At 36.6% G+C, this 18,655-nt stretch overlaps 2 protein-coding genes across 7 annotated transcripts in view; both read left to right on the forward strand.

The window, feature by feature from the left end:
• The window catches only part of LOC132791884 (alpha-protein kinase 1), a 61,952-nt gene extending 57,226 nt beyond the window's left edge, over window positions 1-4,726 (forward strand). For 2 of the 3 annotated variants that reach the window (XM_060800993.1, XM_060800995.1), the window contains 3 exons: window positions 467-569; window positions 634-817; window positions 1,532-4,726. In XM_060800993.1, the coding sequence (XP_060656976.1) occupies window positions 467-569; window positions 634-817; window positions 1,532-1,864 (620 nt within the window). In that variant the 3' untranslated portion in view covers window positions 1,865-4,726. The remainder of the gene's footprint in view (window positions 1-466; window positions 570-633; window positions 818-1,531) is intronic. The other variant, XM_060800994.1, reaches the window with a different exon arrangement.
• A 621-nt stretch (window positions 4,727-5,347) lies between these two features.
• On the forward strand, window positions 5,348-18,550 carry LOC132794504 (mannosylglucosyl-3-phosphoglycerate phosphatase). 4 transcript variants are annotated; one of them, XM_060804997.1, is made up of 12 exons: window positions 5,348-5,520; window positions 5,584-5,670; window positions 7,822-7,951; window positions 11,647-11,938; window positions 13,516-14,062; window positions 14,130-14,216; window positions 15,130-15,693; window positions 15,759-16,273; window positions 16,333-16,572; window positions 16,628-16,723; window positions 16,785-16,855; window positions 16,945-18,550. In XM_060804997.1, the coding sequence occupies exons 4-12, from the start codon at window positions 11,657-11,659 to the stop codon at window positions 17,006-17,008; spliced, it is 2,466 nt and encodes an 821-aa protein (XP_060660980.1). In that variant the 5' UTR covers window positions 5,348-5,520; window positions 5,584-5,670; window positions 7,822-7,951; window positions 11,647-11,656; the 3' UTR covers window positions 17,009-18,550. The 4 variants fall into 4 exon arrangements, with proteins under 4 accessions (XP_060660980.1, XP_060660981.1, XP_060660978.1 ...); XM_060804998.1 differs by lacking the exon at window positions 11,647-11,938 and having other exon boundaries at window positions 5,353-5,670; XM_060804995.1 differs by lacking the exons at window positions 5,348-5,520; window positions 5,584-5,670; window positions 7,822-7,951 and adding an exon at window positions 11,272-11,544.
• The last annotated feature ends 105 nt before the right edge of the window (window positions 18,551-18,655 follow it).

Below are 18,655 nucleotides of genomic sequence, written 5' to 3' on the forward strand. Positions count from 1 at the left end.
AAAAGACCCATTTGTCGCAATATTTGAATTTCTTCGTCTGGCAAATCGTTACTGTTACTCGTTGGTTATTCCTTGGCGTTAAGAAATATCTGACTCTTTGTGGAAAGTCACTGCGTCTTTATCGTTGGTTGTTGTACTCCTTATACTCGCTACTCGTTACATTTTAAATTTACTCGTTGGATGCTGTTTCCCTAATTCTTGCTACTCCTTAATCATCAATCTCAGCTCATGTCAGCAAGCATTATATAAGTAATCCCTGCTTCTGCTTACTTATTACTCGTTAATTTCATGTCAGAATTTACTCGCTACTTCTACATTTCATTGGTGAATGGAACTTGATATATACTCCTCTTACTCCCTTCTGGTTGCTTGTTTCCGTTCTCGTCTCTAATTTATTCCCCCTCTGTTATGCCCTGTCTCCTGCCCATTTGTGCTAATCCATATACACTTCTTACAATGCCAAAAGGAACACTTTATGGACGCTGCAAGCGGGAGGGCATCGAACTATCGCGTTCGAATCCAACACCTTGGTCCGAGGATGCCATGAACGAGGCATTGAACTCAGTGCGGTGAGTATGCTGTATTTAGCATGAAATATAAGAAAAGGCTAATTTAAATTTTAATGTTTTCTAGCGTCGGCCAAATGTCCATCAATCAGGCGGCCATACATTATAACCTGCCCTACAGCTCGCTCTATGGGCGCTTCAAGCGCGGCAAATACGATGTCGTGGCCAATACCAGTGGCGTATCGCTGATGAACACATCGGGCAACACGACTGGCAGCATTGAGATTATTGAGCATAGTCAGGAGAATTCGGTAGGTATTCTTACTAACGGAAAATAACATTGTGTAACACTGCTAAATACACTGCAAATACACAAATGCATGCGAATACACATCCGTCGTTCCGTCTGTCCGACTGCATAAGTGCTTAAATGTTGATTATTATTAGAGCTAATGTTATCAGACTTAAGAACAGATATTATATGACTACTACACATTTTCAATGTGTTTTAAAATTGTCCAGTGCTTTCTACCTTCTCTGTAATTATCAAATAATATAATTACAAACAGAATTTGAATTTAATATTTACATGAAGCATTAACTTCAACTTTAACTGAATGAATTCTAAAAAACCAATTTGAAAATACAATTTTCTTGCATGCATCCGTCGTTCCGTCTGTCCGCTAAGATAAATAGCTAATTTATGAATACCATAATTTTATCGAAATTAATATTAAAGTTTACATTAGTAGTACGCACATTAAATGATTCTTACAGTTTGCCAATGCCTACTACTTTCTCTATAAATAATGAATATGATAATGAGAAATAGAGAATCTTTCTTGCACTTCAAACCTTAGATTGAATAAAATTCGAAAAGCAATCTAAAAATTTTGTATGATATCGATTAAATGTTGTACGTTTTAGAGTGTTTAACTAATTTTTGTAATCATTTTTAACCTACACACATACACACACAACTGCCAGCTTTGACTAACCGATATTCACAATTTATTTATGCAAAGTTGCATATGTTGCAGCAACAGTTCCCGTACAGTCCGTCGCCGCATCCGCCGACGCCGCAGCATCATAGCACACCGCAACATCATAGCACACCGCAGCACCACAGTTCGCAGCAGGGGCCGCCGACGCCTCAGCATATGCAACAGCATGTGGTGCACATGCAACAGCAGTCGCCTCATCAGGCGCACCATCAACAGCAACACATGCAACAGCAGCAGCAACAGGACGTGGTAACATCGAGCAGCCAAGTGGTGCATAGTCAGCAACAACAACAGCAGCAGCAGCAACAGCTTCAGCAGATCTATCAGCATCACGGCACGCCCGAGCGTAGTTGAGAATCACTGCACGCTGCGGCAATGTTAGGCGGCGGCAGCAACAGTGGAGCAGCAGCAACAGCAGGGGGAGTAGGAGGAGAGCGAGCAATAACAGTAACCGGAGCAACACCATTTGCCAGCATATCAGGACACGCGAGTGGATCGTCGGCAGCCAATCAGCCACCGCCAATCACAGCTGGCACCAGCAAACGCAAAAAAGCCACCAAGCAAAAGCGTTGAGAAAGCGCCACAATCGTCGAAGAAGTAGAAGTTGATGATGTTGCACCGAAATCCGCTGAGAACTCCGATAAAGCCAACGACACCGCCGCCATTAAATTTCGCTTCAATTCGAAGCATTGGAAGCGCAAGCTGAAGCAGTTTCATTTGTTAATGTCCAAACCAACTTGAAGAGAGCAAGAGTGAAGAGATCAAAAACTATTTTGGCAACTTGGCAAAAGTCAAAAAGAAAACAAAAACAAAAGATAAAGATAAAGAAACCAATCAAAATTACAACAAAAGATGAGACATTAATTACACAATTTGAATGTGTATCAAATGTAAATAATAATCATAATAACAAACAATACTATAAAAACAAAAGCTTAAAGTTAATGTATATGAAATATGCTTTATAAAAACACACACCACGAGATGGAACAACAAACAATCAACAACAAAACACTTGCGGCCACGGTTTTAGAAGCAGTTGAATTTTATTTTCTTTTTTTCGCGATGAAACGATGACAATTTATTTTCTTTTTCTTGATTTGCAAACCTAAGCATTAAATTAAAATTAAGCAAAAACAATTTCAACAACAAAAATGAACATTTTTAGCAGAATTTCGGAGACATACTATATGTAGAATTATTCTTATTTTTTGTTCTGTTTCTAATTAGTTTAGTGTGAGACTGAAAGTGAGCCCACAACTTTGTAAAGGCAAACGAACTGCAAATAACAATATGCGGCAACACACACACACACATACATACATATATATAAATACACACACACATACACATACACATATATAATAATCATATATCTATAAATATATATATATATTTATATGAGAAATGCTTTATAATTTCGTTTAGAAAAGAAAGAGAAAAATACCTTAACATTAGAATTAAACCAAAATCATCAAGGTCTTAGCAATTAAACTCATTAGCAATTAAAGACTCTAAGCAAATCACAAACAAAACAAAAAACGAAAACAAAACAAAAGTTATTTGAATTTTAAATGAAAACGTGAAGCGAAATAAAAATCTACTTTAACTTTAGCAAATGCAAAAATGAAAATATTGAAGATGAAGAAAAAAAAAACACATGAAATGAAATGTATTTTTGATAGAAACAAAAACTAAAACTAAAACTTTAAGAAACTGTAAAAAGATTTCAAACGTTGTTAATATGGTTAAACGAAAAGTCACAGTAAAAGCAACATAAATATAAGTATGTAATAGTAGTAATACACAGACACCAACACTTTTACACACACACACACACACACTCATTCACATGTTTAGAAGCAAATCTGTACAATCTGTTAGTGAATCGTGTTGGCATACGAAATAAATCCCTCTTAACATTTAGATCAACTTACAACTTACACCCTGAAATAGTTTTTATTGTTTTGGTTTTCTTTCTCGACACACATACATACGTATACATATATAAATATATATCTCAGTAATAGGAAAAACTATTAAAATCAAATGTAAGAAACTCAAAATGAAAATGAAAATAAAACAAAAACGATGTTGTATAAAAATAAATTTTAAATTTTAAAATTTGGATTAATGAAAAAAAACAAAACAAAAGAAAAGAAAACGTTGTATAGCTTCCATTAGTATATAGAAAGAGTGGAGTATACACAACACACACATATACATAGACAACACACACCAATACACATATATTTTTGAAGCTACTTCAAGTTTTGGTTTCAGCATAAAAAGAAAAAACAGGAAACTTTTTGAAAAAACCTCTGTAAATACATAAATATGTTTAGGGTTTAGAAGAATACTATACGAAAAATAAAACAAAATATTGACAATTAATACAGAATGGATGAGAAGAGTAAATTTCGAAATATTTGCACTTATTGCGCCTAATTTATTTAATGCATAATTTAATAGTGTGTTTACATACCGTAGAACTGAAATGCAATATGCTTACCTTAACTCAACATAATTTAATTCCTATTATTTTTAGTTGCTATTTTTTCATAAATTTAAAGAAAACATATTTTTGTTAGGCAAAAACAAAAAAATGAAAAACAAAAATACACAAAAACAACAACAACAACTGTATATCATTGTAAATTAATTATCAATTCGATGGATAAATGAACAGCATATGAAGTAAAAATTTTTAAGGGTTAATACCAATAAAATATACAAATACATATATCATAATAACATTGTTAAAATTGTCGCAAGGAACAATTAAAAAAAAGGAAAACGTATATTAAAGAATTGAAGTAACACTTGATCAATGAAATCTAAACAGAACATTTAAAAAAAGAAATTTATAGTTTAAGCTTATTACAAGTTTAAGTGTAATCATTAACCACACAATATTATAGCACATTTCGGATTATCAAGTACATATACAGAAAACAAATATATATATATATGTATATCGATTATAAACATAAATGTTAGCCCAGACGGAACCATACAGACCTAAAGAATAATAATAATAATAATAATAACAATAATTATAATATTGATAATTATAACGCGTATGTCTTAAGACATTATGCGAATACAAGTAGTTTTGATGTATGTATATGGCAATTGGAAGGCAGTTTAAACAGCAAACATTTAATGTAATATTGGTATAACGTAATTTTTAAAGTGAGGTACTATAAATAAAAATTATTAAATAATATAAACAACAACAGAGTTTTCTTCATAGACTTGGTGGAGTATTCACAACATGATTTTGTCAGCAATTACTAAAAAATAAACATTTTGTCGGGATTCTTGAATAAACTTCATTCTTGGTAACCCAAATCTACATAATTTCGGGATTTCCCGGAATGTACAGAATGTTAACATCAGCGAATGATAAACTCTGTCACACTATGATTCTCGTCTATTATAAATCGCAGTAAGCTTTCCTGTTAACAATGAGTAAATGTAGAATAATTTTCTATTAGGATTTATATTAGAAAATGCACTAAACTAGTAAAATCCAGTTAACGATCGTTTTTAAATTTAATATAGTCAAAGTGTGCTTCTTATTAAAGGTTAACATTTGAAGCGTACATCAGTGCCCCTCAAACTGTAGCGGCTGGTAAATATGCTCCACACTTGACAAGCTTACTCAAAAGGCAATGCTAAAGCTTATCAATGTTAGCTGTCGATTTATGTTATAGAGATGTGTGGAAAACGTTTGTCGAAGCGGGATATCGTTAATCGTTTGAAATTAAATAAATTTGACGTAAGAAATTCATTTAATGTGAAATAATTTTGTTTTAAATTCGTTTTGTCAATTTCAATTCGTTTTGCTAACTGCATTATCTTTCGCGCTGTGGATAAACTATTTCTCATTCGTCTCTTTTGAATTTACTAACGTTTAACATTAACAGTTTTGATTTTGGCAAATATTCTTAACATTAACATTAACACTAGGTGTCGCATTTTAGTTGGAGTTCTGCCTTCCTCTGGTACGGTTCGGTTTTCGAGAATTGCGTTGGGTTGATGTGTGTGTGACACTTTTTTATACGCAGAATATATTACAAGCAGTAACAAGGAGCAAAATTGTGGTGTACAAGAAAAAACGGTGCGCAAAATTGCCCATCAATTTTCTGCACAAGGTGTGTAAATAAAAAATATTACCAAATGTGACAGGTGTGAAATGAAATTGAAACTGTAAACAAAAGCGCGCAAAAAAATCAAGCGTGCATAGAAATCTGTGTTTGTGTAAGAGTATGTATGTTTGTGTTACTTTGGTTCAATAGGAGGGAAGCTAAACGTTATCAGTGCGCAATTAATTAATTGATTAATAAATGTTAGTACGCCACTTAAAACGTTGTGCGAGTTTGTGTGTGTGTTTGTTGCAAGTGAAAGTAATTGCGGCAACGGTAAATTGTGCAAATTCGTGTACAGATTTTTGCCAATTTATGAATGAGACCTGACAGCGGAAGTGCCAATTGACTTTTATAAATATTAGCACGAGTTTTTATTCAAATATTATGCACGGTAGACATAGCAAATCAGGCATATTATATTAACTATGTACATATTTATGTAGCTGCCCTTCATATTAGGTCATCGACGGGGGGAGCGCAGAGAACAATTCCAAGTCCCATAGACAAGGCAAAAAGCACAAGAAAGTAACGAGTCTGGAGTCGCGCAACCCGCACAAAATTGAACTGCATAAACAGTTTATTTTTATAAAGGAAAAACAGCTGCAAGTTCAGGTTCGCCAAGTGCTTACATACTTACAAAACTTGTAACCCTCACAAAATTACATTACTCACCGACACACACAAACACTGTGTTTGAGTGTACACACACTCACACTCACCCACATGTACACAGGTTTCAGTAAAAGCGCAAAAAAGCTAAAGCGTTAACCGTTCAACACGTTTAAAACAAAAAAAAACCAAATCCAGCTGTAGAGAAACAAGCAGAAGCAACAACATGCAAACGCACCATGAAAATACATAATAATAACCGTCGAAGGCGCAATAACAGCAACAGCAGCAAGAACAACAAACAACGTGACGACGGGTTACATAGTGTGAGAGTGAGAAAGGTAGACAGAGAGACATGAGAGAGCGCAGCCAGCAGGTATGCTCATTAAAGCTTAAGAGAGCGCCGCTAGAAAGAGAGGCTGAGCAAGCTTTTTGTTGGCACAGCTGATTATAAATCGCAAACCAGTGTAAATGTATGTGTGTGTCGTTGTCCTGTTTCAGAGTGTGTGAGAGAGAGAGAGGGAGAGAACTTGACTTATGTGGGCCAACGACAACAAGTGCCGAGAGGGTTAATTAAACTCTTAGACGCTTATGATTTGGCCCCCAAAAAACACCACTAGACAACAAGGTCTAGGCACGCACATGGCAATCACATTGACACACTTATCTCTTGCTGACAGTTTGCCAAAAACAAAAAAACTCGCAACACAAATATTTCTTATAAGTTATAAATAAAAAAAAGTGTTTCAAAGCTTCGCTGATGCGAGACACAAAGTCAATAGACCATGTTATTGGCACTGTTAATGTTAAGCCATATGAATAGTCAATGTTATTGTCACTGTTAATGTTGAGCAAATATTATGCTAAGCTGTTAATGCTTAACGGAAACGCTTATTGATCACAGTTTGATCGCCTTGAAAATAGTAATAAATTGCCAAATTTTTTTGCTGACTGACACATATCTTAACGCATCACAAAATCACTTTTGATGAAGCTGTCGAGTCATGCCTTTTGAATTTTAACGCATTTTTGAAGCTCTGCAATTAAAATCTTGATGTGGAAGGCCTTTGTTTGTTGTCTCTGCATAGCTATTCGAGGAATTTTTGCTCATCAAAAACGAGAAACATGTCAACAGATAACTGCGCAAAGCAAAAATTGAATTTGTTTTGTTTCCAAGAAGTATCGGTTGTGGGCCCCCATCAAAGCCCAGTCCCCCTCGAGGCTTTAATACAGTCAAAGTTAGCCAGTCAGCCTCATCCATCCATCCAACCGCCTTTCCTCCGCTCGTCCACTGTATATGTATGTTAGACCATCAGCCATCCCTTGAAGCAACAGCGGCGAAGCAGCTCCCTCGCTTTTGCCATCAAAGTTTCTGCAGAATTTCGAAAGTTGTGCTCTCGATTGTGGCCATTACAGCTTCGACCGGCAACAGCAACGGGTGTGTGTGTGTGTTTGTGTGTACATGCAACTTGGCTGCGGCTTTAATAAACAAAATTAATTAAAATATTAAAAGTAATATGCGCTTATTATTTGTTTAACTATTTATAGCTGGCCTAGCATTCAGTACAAACGACCGCAAGTGGTTGCCCAGGAAACTAAAAAAACACAAGGTCGTCGCTTGCATCGCATAAGGAAAATAACAACAAGAGGCATTACTGGAGACAAGCCTAACACGCACGTAAGTTCTCTCTGTCTGACTTGGCTGGGTATTTAAGTGTTTGCCATAATTGCCTCTATTGATTTGTGGCACAATTATAGCTTCAGATTTAAGGTTGATGTATATAAAGCTCTGGCAATTTGATGAAGGTAAATACGCCTTCGACTGATTAACTCTAAGCTACTTATGTATGCCTCAATACAGTTCATAAAGGTTGTAGACAAGAAACACCCAAACCGAAAAAAAAAGAAAGACAAAAGCAACCAGAAAACCAAAAAAAAAAAAGGGTCAGGAATTTTTGGAATTTAATTTGTAAATAATTCAACACTGATTTGTTTTTTTCGTCTTTGCCTTTTGCTCTACACGTACTTGATCCTTTTCTTGTTGTACGCAAACCCAAAGTCAGGTAAGAAAAGGAACAAATTGCACTGTCCGTTACGTATACTTAATATGCTAATCAAATTTTCTCTTACGATGTGCGTGTGTGTGTGTGTTTGTGTTTGTTAACTGCCGCTAACTGTGTGTACATGTCTATAACTGTGCAAATACACACAATACTTTGTATATCCTGTTGAAGTCCTGGTGGCCTCGCCCACCTTTGAGACTCACACACATACAACACACATATGAGCTTGTTTTTTGGCACGCGCCGTTTGCTCACTTGGCTCCCCAGAGGGTTTAGCAAATTTTCTTTTTTTTTTGCCTGTTCTGTTCTGTTCTGTGACTTGGCGACCTCAATGCTCGGCGCCACAAAGGATCCTTTGGCCTCGCCATGCACACTCACATACAGAACAGCTTTCGCTCTCTTTCGCTTTTTGACTTTTGCACAAATAATAATGGTGAAGCGAGCGCAGTTCGTCAATTGACCCTTGACTTTCTTCAAAGGTGTCTGTGAAGCTCTCGTCTGGCAGCTGAATTTATCGAGCAATATGCATGCAATCGTTTGGCCCGTGTGCACTTGATATATTCATATCCTTGGCTTCCCTTCAGGGCTAACGGAAGTCGTCGCCCAAGTGCAATGTATGAGTATGTCCTTCAATACTATATACTACTTTTTTTTCAAGTGCTCAAATTTCCGCATATTGCCTGATATGTTAAGACGTATTAAACTTTTATTGGCAATCATGAGATATTTCCAAGAAAACTCATTGTTAGCCACAAAATTGCGTATACGCAGAGTTAATCAAGTGTTTCCCCATAGATAATTGAGTTGATTGAATATAATTGATAAGAGCGCCCCAAGAGTCGTTCTCTCATTCTTGATGTCGTCGTTGTCATCGTTGTTGTCGTTGTCATCGATGTCAATGATTAACACGTCAGAAGGCATGGCCTTTTCGGGCAAAAGCAAAGCACTTGGGAGCACTCGTCTAAGCCAAATAGCTGTCATGTCCTTAACCATCATTTTGGCCATCGAAATTATCGATTGTCGTCTCTTTTTGCATGGCATCCTCTTGTTAGCTTGCCTTGCCTTGCCTTTCGCCTTGCCCTTGCCATATTTCGACAGTGCTCAGAACTCATTTCCTTTCAGTAATTTTGTGGTTCAGCTGCCGTGACGCCGTTAAAAACCACATTTTTTATGGCTCCATATACTCGACGAGCAAACCTTATTCATATGGGAACACATTTATATGTGTGTGCACATAAGAGTGCTTTGTGTGTAGTGTCACACACATTCCCAGGCACATTCTGATTCACTAAAACAAGAATGCGACCTTGTTTGACGCATCTCAACTGAAAAAGTTGCGTATACGCAATGTGCATGTAAATTCATGCGTTCGTTCGTTCGTTTGCTTAACTTTCATTATCAATGCCAATGCTGCCCGAAACATCTAACAATGTGTGTGTGTGTGTGTGTGTGTGTGTTTGTACAATAGCAAAAAACTAGCACGCACTTTGTCAATCTGTCTATCGTGCTGAACAAAAATGTATCTACAACTTTGTCCGATGCTTAAGCAGCTTACACATTGAAGCACATTCATTTCTAGTCAGCAAATGGCAAAGTTTGATGTATAGCAGGAAAGTAAAAGTAAATGTGACGGCAAATATGAATATTACTGCAAATACACGCTTCGTTTGCAAATCTTTACATATGTCAGAAGAGATAAGTTTAGTTTTTGTAAGTTAAAGATTTTTGTCCGTACGAGGACCTATATAGAGATAAAAATACAGATAGAGATAGTGATAGGGATAGAGATAAAGATAGAGCAATAAGTTTTATTGAGAGAACTTGTTATATTAATATACCAAATATATATATACTTTTCGGTATATTAATATCGTATATTTTGGTATTTTTGGTATATTAGCAGCGCATATCAGTTTATCGGTATTTTCGGTATACCGATGTCGTAGATTATGGTTTTTGGTATATTATTATTTATATTATTTGGTATTTTCAATATATTTTCGGTATATTAGAATGGTATATTTTAATTATAATACCCCACTGTTCACATTTGTTGAGAACGTAAAGCGGGTATTTCGCAGTTGAGCACACTCCACTTCAGCTTGCTTGTTTGTATTAAACAAGAATATGTGGAAGGCTTTGTTTAAGTTAATAAAATGCCAAAATTGAAGCCTAGGTAATATGAACTCGGAAATGGCGTGCTCAGTTACTTAAATTCAAATGTAAATTTATTAGCAAGCAAGAATTTTATTAGTAGGCCAATTTGTTGAATTTTTAAAAACTTGGAGACAGCTGAAGGTCATTTTGCTTAAATTATATCAGAATGGAAATGTCTAAGCGACACTTTGATACTTTGTGTACTGTCTGGCTTTAAAGTCTATTATTAAATACCTAATATTTGTTTGATGAATTAATATAGAAGAGCTAAGCGTAGAGATAACAAACAGCTGCTGATTGCAGCTGAGACACATCAGGGCATTGACTAGTCGCATTTGTTTTGATTATTCAACCTGGTAATTTGTGGCTCTACTTATGCTATTTATTGCCACAATGACAACAATAAACACTGCATTTATATTGAGTGAGTGAGTGTTGGTGAGAAAGAGTGTAAGTGTTTTGCACTTTGCTAACTGCTCTCTTCGATCTCTATTTCGTTTTCATTTTCGTTTCAATTGTTACCTCTACGCTCGACACTTGAACACTCTCTATCTGTGCCTCTTTATCGCTCTGTGAGTCTCTCGTTTCAACCTCTCGCGCTTTATCTCTCTCTCTTTTACACTCACTCTATCTCACTGCGATTGCTTATCTGTTTTTTTTTTTGTGTTTGCTGCAATGAAATTATTCAATTTTAGTTGAGTTAAATTTTGCATTCAGCAAATCATTTTTGGTTTTTGCATTTCAATCTCGCAGCGAAACGCGCGACGTTCGCAACAAATTTCTACAATATTTCGAAACAGAAAATAAACGAAATCGAAACAAATAGTATAACAACAAACATTTGTGTCTATTTAAATTGTTGTTGTTGACGTGTGTTTTTATTTTTTTGGCGCGCGCGTTTTTGTGTTTTTGTTTTTATTTTTAGTTACGATTTGTTGTCACATAAATTTCGCAAGTTGTTTTCAAACGACGAAATTGTTGTTGATGTGTTGTGAAGAGCAATGAAAAAAATGCGTATACGCAGCTTGAAATATGCCACGAATTGTGTGTTGTAAGTTGTAAGATTTCTCAATAGACTTGCAGCAGCAGAAAATCAAAATGCAAATGAAAGAAAACAAAAGCAAAAACCAAACTATTCTTTGCTTCTGTGCAGCGGCCGCAGGATGAGCAGCAGCAACAACAAAAACAGCAACAATGATGGCGGTGGCGGTGGCGGTGGCGTCGGTGGGAATATTGGGAACACCATCGGAGGACCATCACCAACAACTCCAACAGCTGGCGGCACTGTCGGCGTTGGCGTTGTCTCCGGTTCCAGTCGACGTCTAGTGCATTTGACAGGCGGCAGCAGCAGCGTCGGCGGCATCGGCAGCGGTGGCAACAGCAGCAGCAGCGGCGGCGGCAATCGTGGAGCAGCCATGGGCAATGTCGTTGGCTGGCTGAAGCAGGTTTCTGTTTTCCCTTCTGTCTCTCTCTCTCTCTCTCTATATCTGAGTGTGTCATTGTGCGTGTGTGTGTGCATTGTGGATGTCTATGTTGTTGTTGGTGTTGCACTTGAGCTAAAGCCGGAGCAGTTACTCAGCTCAGCTCTAATTACGACACACTAAATTACGCCCACACACCTTTGTGTTTTGCACACTTTACGAAACTCCACCTTCTCATCCTTCGTTTTGTTGTCGTTGTCGTTGTCGTAATGTAATCTCCTGCACAAGCTTTATACCTACTACTTACTCTGTAATATACTATATATGCACCCCCAACCCCAACCCCAACCCCCAAAACATACCTTCTGCTTCACTATTTAGTTGCAAGAGCGGAAGTGCGCTTTGCCCAAAAGGCACGTCTCTTACTTAAAAGGCAAATAGCTTTGCTGTCAAAGCAAAGAAAAAGAAAAAACAAAGAAAATTAAATGACATCATTCTCTATTACAGTATTTATGTGTACCTGCACTTATTTTTATTTGTTTAATAAATGCAACAAACTATTTAATCTTTTATTTTACATTTATTATATCTAAGGTTCTGCAAATAATATTGAAAATTGTATTTCCTTCAATTTGAGTTTAATTTTTCCTTTTGTGTGTGATAAATTTAAATTCCATTTTATTCGTTAGAGGTAGAATTTCTTTCAACAATAATAATATGTACCATATATAATCGTTTTCGTTGTTATTTATGAAATTGGCAGTAGATCTCATACAAATTTTTGTGTAACTTCCTCTCTCTTTTTTTAATCTCTTTATTGTAAAGATATTAGATATCAAAGGATTCTTCTTAATTTATATTATATATTTTTCGAATTTCTGTAGCTTACAATTTTGTTTCAATAGATTGGTTTTTAATATAATTTTCTTAATTTTGTTTAAGACGTCCGAAGAAACTTATTTCTCTATGGGTACGTTTTAATTTCTCTAAAAGAGTTCCCACATAATTTATTGTATTTGTATTTGTTTTCGTTTAGAAAAATTATATGCTATTCTTATTCTTTGTAAATCAAAGTAAGCTTGTTTTATATTTTTTAATGTGAGTTCATAATGAATGTTCCGTTTCTTTGCCTTTGTTCGAAATGATTTTTCAATTTGAAGTTTTATCATTATCTCGTTCGAATTTATATTTACGAGTTCTATATATATTGTACTGATTTTTATTTGGTTTTCCAAATACTTTTATGAATTTCTTTGTTGCTTTCCTTAAAACAATATTGTATAAAGTCAGATCAGTATTCTTTATTGTTTTATTTTTAATGAATCTGTAGGTTTGTTTACTTTAGTTCGAATTAATAAAAATATTCCATGATTTAAATTCCTCGTAGTTATTTTAAGTTAGCTCGTTGGCGACCTGTCTTCTCCCCTCTCTAAATTGGATTAACTAAGAACTATTGCAACCATTTTGATTTAAGCTGATCTGTTAGATCAGTTCAGTATTTCCCTTGGCTGCTAAATGTCTATCGATAGAGTCTATGTCTATATATGCACCGCAATTATATTGTTCCTCTGCTAATCTGCATGAATCTCCTCGTTTTACAGGCTTCCATTGAGGTGCGAGACGCTGGCACCCGGACACTGTCGATGCTACAGAGCACCAATCCAAATTTTCGCTCCCTCGATCTCTCCCTCGCTCCCACAGTCTCCGTGTCCGCATCGTCCGGCAGTGTGCCGACCACAACAAGTGCCGAGGGTTCGTTGAGCGGCTCGACAATCTCGGCTGGCTGCATTGGCATTGCCCAGGACGAGGAGACCTGCGACACCAAATTGCTGACACGTACGCGTGCCTACGCATCCGTTAGTCAACCGCAGAGTCCGCGTCATCGAGTGCGTGGCACACCGAACGGCCTGACTGGACGTTCCACATCGATATCATCACAGCTGGAGAAGACAAAGAAGCTGCTGAAGATGACGGAGGGCGAGGATAAACCATTGACCATCCTACACTACAACGATGTCTACAACATTGAGTCCATGGCCGAAACAGAGCCAATCGGTGGCGCCACTCGCTTTGCCACAGCCATCAAGAGCTATGCACATTTGAATCCTCTCGTGCTATTCAGCGGCGATGCCTTTTCGCCCAGCATGCGTAAGTATCGCCTCACTCCCCTTGGCATAGCTAATGAACTGCCATTAATTATTGCTACATCCCACAGTGAGCACCTTCACACAGGGCGAGCAGATGATTCCTGTGCTCAATCAAGTGGGCACACACTGCGCCGTCTTTGGCAATCACGATTTCGGTGAGTCCTTGGATTTAAATTTAAGGAATTGCTACGCTTAAAGTGAGGAAGAATTTAATTGATTTCATCGAAGTAAACTTGAATGTTATGTTTAGGAAATGTTAATTCAGCAGCTGCTGAAGTAGAAATACATATTTATAGAATCAAGGCAGTTACAATTTGTAACTTGAACCAAAGACTTAGAATACTTTAGAATATTCTATGTTCCTTGCTTTACCTAAATATTATGATAAGAAATGCTAATGCAGAATTTGAGATTGCTATATTTAGATGATAAACTTGAACACAGATATTTAAATAGGAAATATAATTTTAATAGGTAGAGCAAATTAATGCCAGTGCTGTAGAAATTAAATCGTTGCTTAAGTTAATGTAATGCAAGGCAGTACTGAAATTATAATAATGAAATAATAAACAGATAATTCTATTTTTATATTCTAAACATGAATTTTAGAGACATTAATAGCAATATTGCTATTTCTTAACAAAAGGGTCTTAGAATTTTAACAACTTGTTAAATGAATGCAGTATTTGCTGCGTTGGTTATGCCACACTAAAATGCAGATATTTTTACACATAAAATTCTATATTTAGATGCTAAACAATACTAAATTATTTATTATTTATTAATTAAGCTTCTGAAAGAATAACAGCTATTCAGCCCTTTGGTTGTTTCATATACAATCTACAAATAATAAATAATTCTAGAGTCATATAATAAAAGGAAGAGATATGCAGATAATTTCATATTAAGATAGTAAACATAAAAATATAGATATTTTAATGACAATGTTGCTATCTAGAGAAGTTAAAACAGATTACAAATCAATGCAATAGAAAAGGAATTTTAATATGAATTCAAATTATTACAAAGGGTTATGTAAATTATATTAACTTTATCTATCTTAACTAGATCACGGTTTGGATGTGCTGGTCAAGCTGATTAAGAAAACTGAATTCCCCTGGCTGATGTCGAATGTGGTTGACAACGAAACTGGGCGCCCACTGGGCGGTGGTAAAATCTCCCATTTTATATTACACAATCAAATCTCGATTGGTCTCATTGGCCTCGTGGAGAGGGAATGGCTCGAAACATTGCCCACCATTGATCCCACCGAAGTCACCTACATTGATTATGTGGAGGCTGGCAATCGCCTCGCCCGTGAGCTGCGCAACGAGGGCTGTGATCTGATCATTGCTCTGACTCACATGCGAACACCCAACGATATTAATCTGGCCGAGAAATGCAATGGCATCGACATCATACTCGGTGGACACGATCATGTGCGTGAGGTGACGGAAATCAATGGTAAAATGATTGTAAAGTCTGGCACAGACTTCCAGCAATTCTCCGTCATCACAATTGAACGTCAGGCGAACAATCGCACACAGTTCACCACGGATGTGCAGTGTGTGGATGTTACAGCCAAAATACCCGAAGATCCGGTGCTCAAAGAGGAGCTGTCCAAATATGCCAGTGAGTAGCAAAAGTGATTAAAGTTCTAAGTCGAAATTCAAACTAAACTGTTTTCTCTCCCACAGAGTTCATTGAGAGCAAGCTTAAGGATGTGATGGGCGTATTCAGCGTGGAGCTCGATGGACGCTTCTCGCGTGTGCGCACCCAGGAGACAAATCTAGGCAATTGGGTCTGCGATGTGGTGTTGGCAGCTGTTGGCGCCGATGTGGTCATCATTAATGGCGGCACCTTCCGCTCTGATCGCATACATCCCGTGGGCGCCTTCACTATGGGTGATCTGGTTAATGTTATACCTATGCGAGATCCATTGATACTGCTTGAGGTGAAGGGCAGCGTGCTGTGGCAGGCGCTGGAGAATGGCGTCTCTGCATATCCGAAGCTAGAGGGTCGCTTCCCGCAGGTGGCTGGCATTAGCTTTGCCTTTGATCCACAGGCTGCGCCTGGCAAACGTATTGATCCGCAGCTCATTCAAGTGGGCGATGAGTATTTGAATCTCGAGCAGACTTACAAGCTGTGCGTGAAGAGCTACATCTTTATGGGCTGCGATGGATACACCATGTTCAAAGATGCCAAAGTGCTGGTGAGTAAAACAAAGAGTTTCACTGCTAAAGAGAGATTTTAATACCTATTTTTCTGTAGATGGATGACGATGCCTGTCCCGAGTTGGGCATCACGCTGCAGAATCACTTTAAGGCAATCAATTCACGCAAATGCGGACAGAACACTAAGCATCGACAGTCGCTGGTGACGCTCTCGCGCAGACACAGCCTGGTGCAGTGCTTAGACAGCATGGATCTCGATGGTCCATCGCCCATACGTAAGCTATCGGTGGGACATCATAACAAGTCCATGGACTTGTCGCATGGCAACTCGCAGAAGGTAATAAAGTGGTGATTGGATGTAAAGATTTGCTTACTAAATGACTTTTTAACAGATGCTGCGTCGTGCTTCGCTGGATGACTTGGAGCAGTCGACTTGCGACTTGGCGCCGCAGGTGGAGCATCGTATTATTATGATACAGAACGAAGAGGTAGTTACCAGAGTGTACAATTCATTTTATAGATTAACATCTTTTTTTATCACCTTTGCAGCATCATCGACAGCTGGTGTACAAGAAGGAGACGCACATCATGAACTCAACGATCACCGAGGCAGAGGACGAGTAAAGTTCTATTTTATGCTTTTTATATTTGCATTTACGTTTACTTTTCATTTCCACTTCTCTTTTCCTTCTTCTTTTTTTGTTTGTAGTTACAAAATTAGACAACTTGATACGAATTGTAGGGCAATTACCGATATGGAAAAGCATATATGAGTTAAGTTTAAAGTAAAGATTAAATGTAGTACAAGTTTAGTTATGCGATCGGATTGAAAATCGATCAACTTGTTTATATATTTAGATATGTTATTTATTACTTAGTTTCACTAAGTTTGTTTGTAAACACTTCAAGACTTCTTTAATGGAAACAAACTCTACGCGAACTTGATATACATACATTGATATTAATATTTTATATGTGTACCTAAAAAGTTTAACATAAGTTAAGACAAGTTGATAAATTTAAGTTTACGAAATGATCAAATGTTTTTATTTTTAACTTTTTGTTTACCCTTGCAAGGTCAAGAACTAGAGAGTATGCGTAGTATTTTACGAAACAGGGTAAATTAAGATCGAATTGCCAAATTTATTTGTAGTTTCGACATTACAGATTCAGTTGTTCCTTGTCTGATTGAGCTGGATCAATGTGAAATACATTTGTTGCCTTCAGAGCAGTCGATCAAAGAATAGATATGTATAAATAAGTTTTATTAAGCATAGATATATTGATAGAAATCTGACAATTAGAGATGCAAAACGAGTTAAATTTTATTTTAAGTTAAGAAAAACGATCATTTAGCTTTAATGTACAACTCCTAGAAGAACCATCTGCAAGGGTATTTCGATTTCGGCTTGCCGAATGCAACTATGTTTTCATTTGACATTCGACATTCCGAACATTTCCCCCATGCAAAATCCGTCGATCAACGTAAAGGTTGTAGCAGTATTTTACACACACATTTTATAAACACATCATACATAGATATTATTGATTTTAGATGTGCTCCTCGTCCCCTCGGTAAACCTGTGTAGCTAGTGTAGTATCTTTTGGGATAGGTTCAGGTTCAGATTGATGATAGAGCTATTACCTATTAGTGAGCTGAGCTGTTGAAAACTCAAGAAACAAGAAAGTAAGCAATATTTTCGATATTGTAGGGTATTGTGTGTGAGCGTATATATTTTTATGGGAACTTTTGGGGCGCGACGCTTAAAGAATGTTGAACGTGTGTTTGTTTGAGAACAATGAATGCAATCAGATGAACTTTTTGTATAGAACAAGAATGAAAAAGTTAAATAATTAATGCTTTGCCAGATTCCTGTGCTCAAAACAAAGCAACAAAGTATGAGTAGCATTCCTTATAACAACAACTATAAATAAAATGCAGTGCGCAATATTTTAAACGATTAAATAATGCAATTGAATTGCCAACAAACAAAAAGAAAAACACAAAAAAAAAAAAATTAAAATGAATTTAAAGAAAATAGTTAATATGTGTATACAGACCAAAAGCAAACAAATTAATTACATAAAGGTAAACAATAGGAGGACAAATTGAATAGCAAAACCGATGTCAGAGCTAAATGTCCATGCTTTAAAATACATACAAAAAGTTAACTAAATGTACAATATAGCGTATATGTTTAGAGAGTACTACATTACAACTAGCAACAGCGGGTGTTGCTCAACTATCCATCTTCGTTCGTCTCTACCCTTTGTATCTTTAATCAACTTCACACTTCCTCACTTGTCTTTCGATTTTAACAAAACTGACACAAGCTCAACTAATTTACAATTGGTATAACTACATAAAAAAAGAAGTGAATAATTAAAACAAACATATACATATATTCCTTTCGATATGT

This window comes from Drosophila nasuta, chromosome 3, assembly GCF_023558535.2.
Source record: "Drosophila nasuta strain 15112-1781.00 chromosome 3, ASM2355853v1, whole genome shotgun sequence".
Classification (NCBI taxonomy): Eukaryota; Metazoa; Arthropoda; class Insecta; order Diptera; family Drosophilidae; genus Drosophila; species Drosophila nasuta.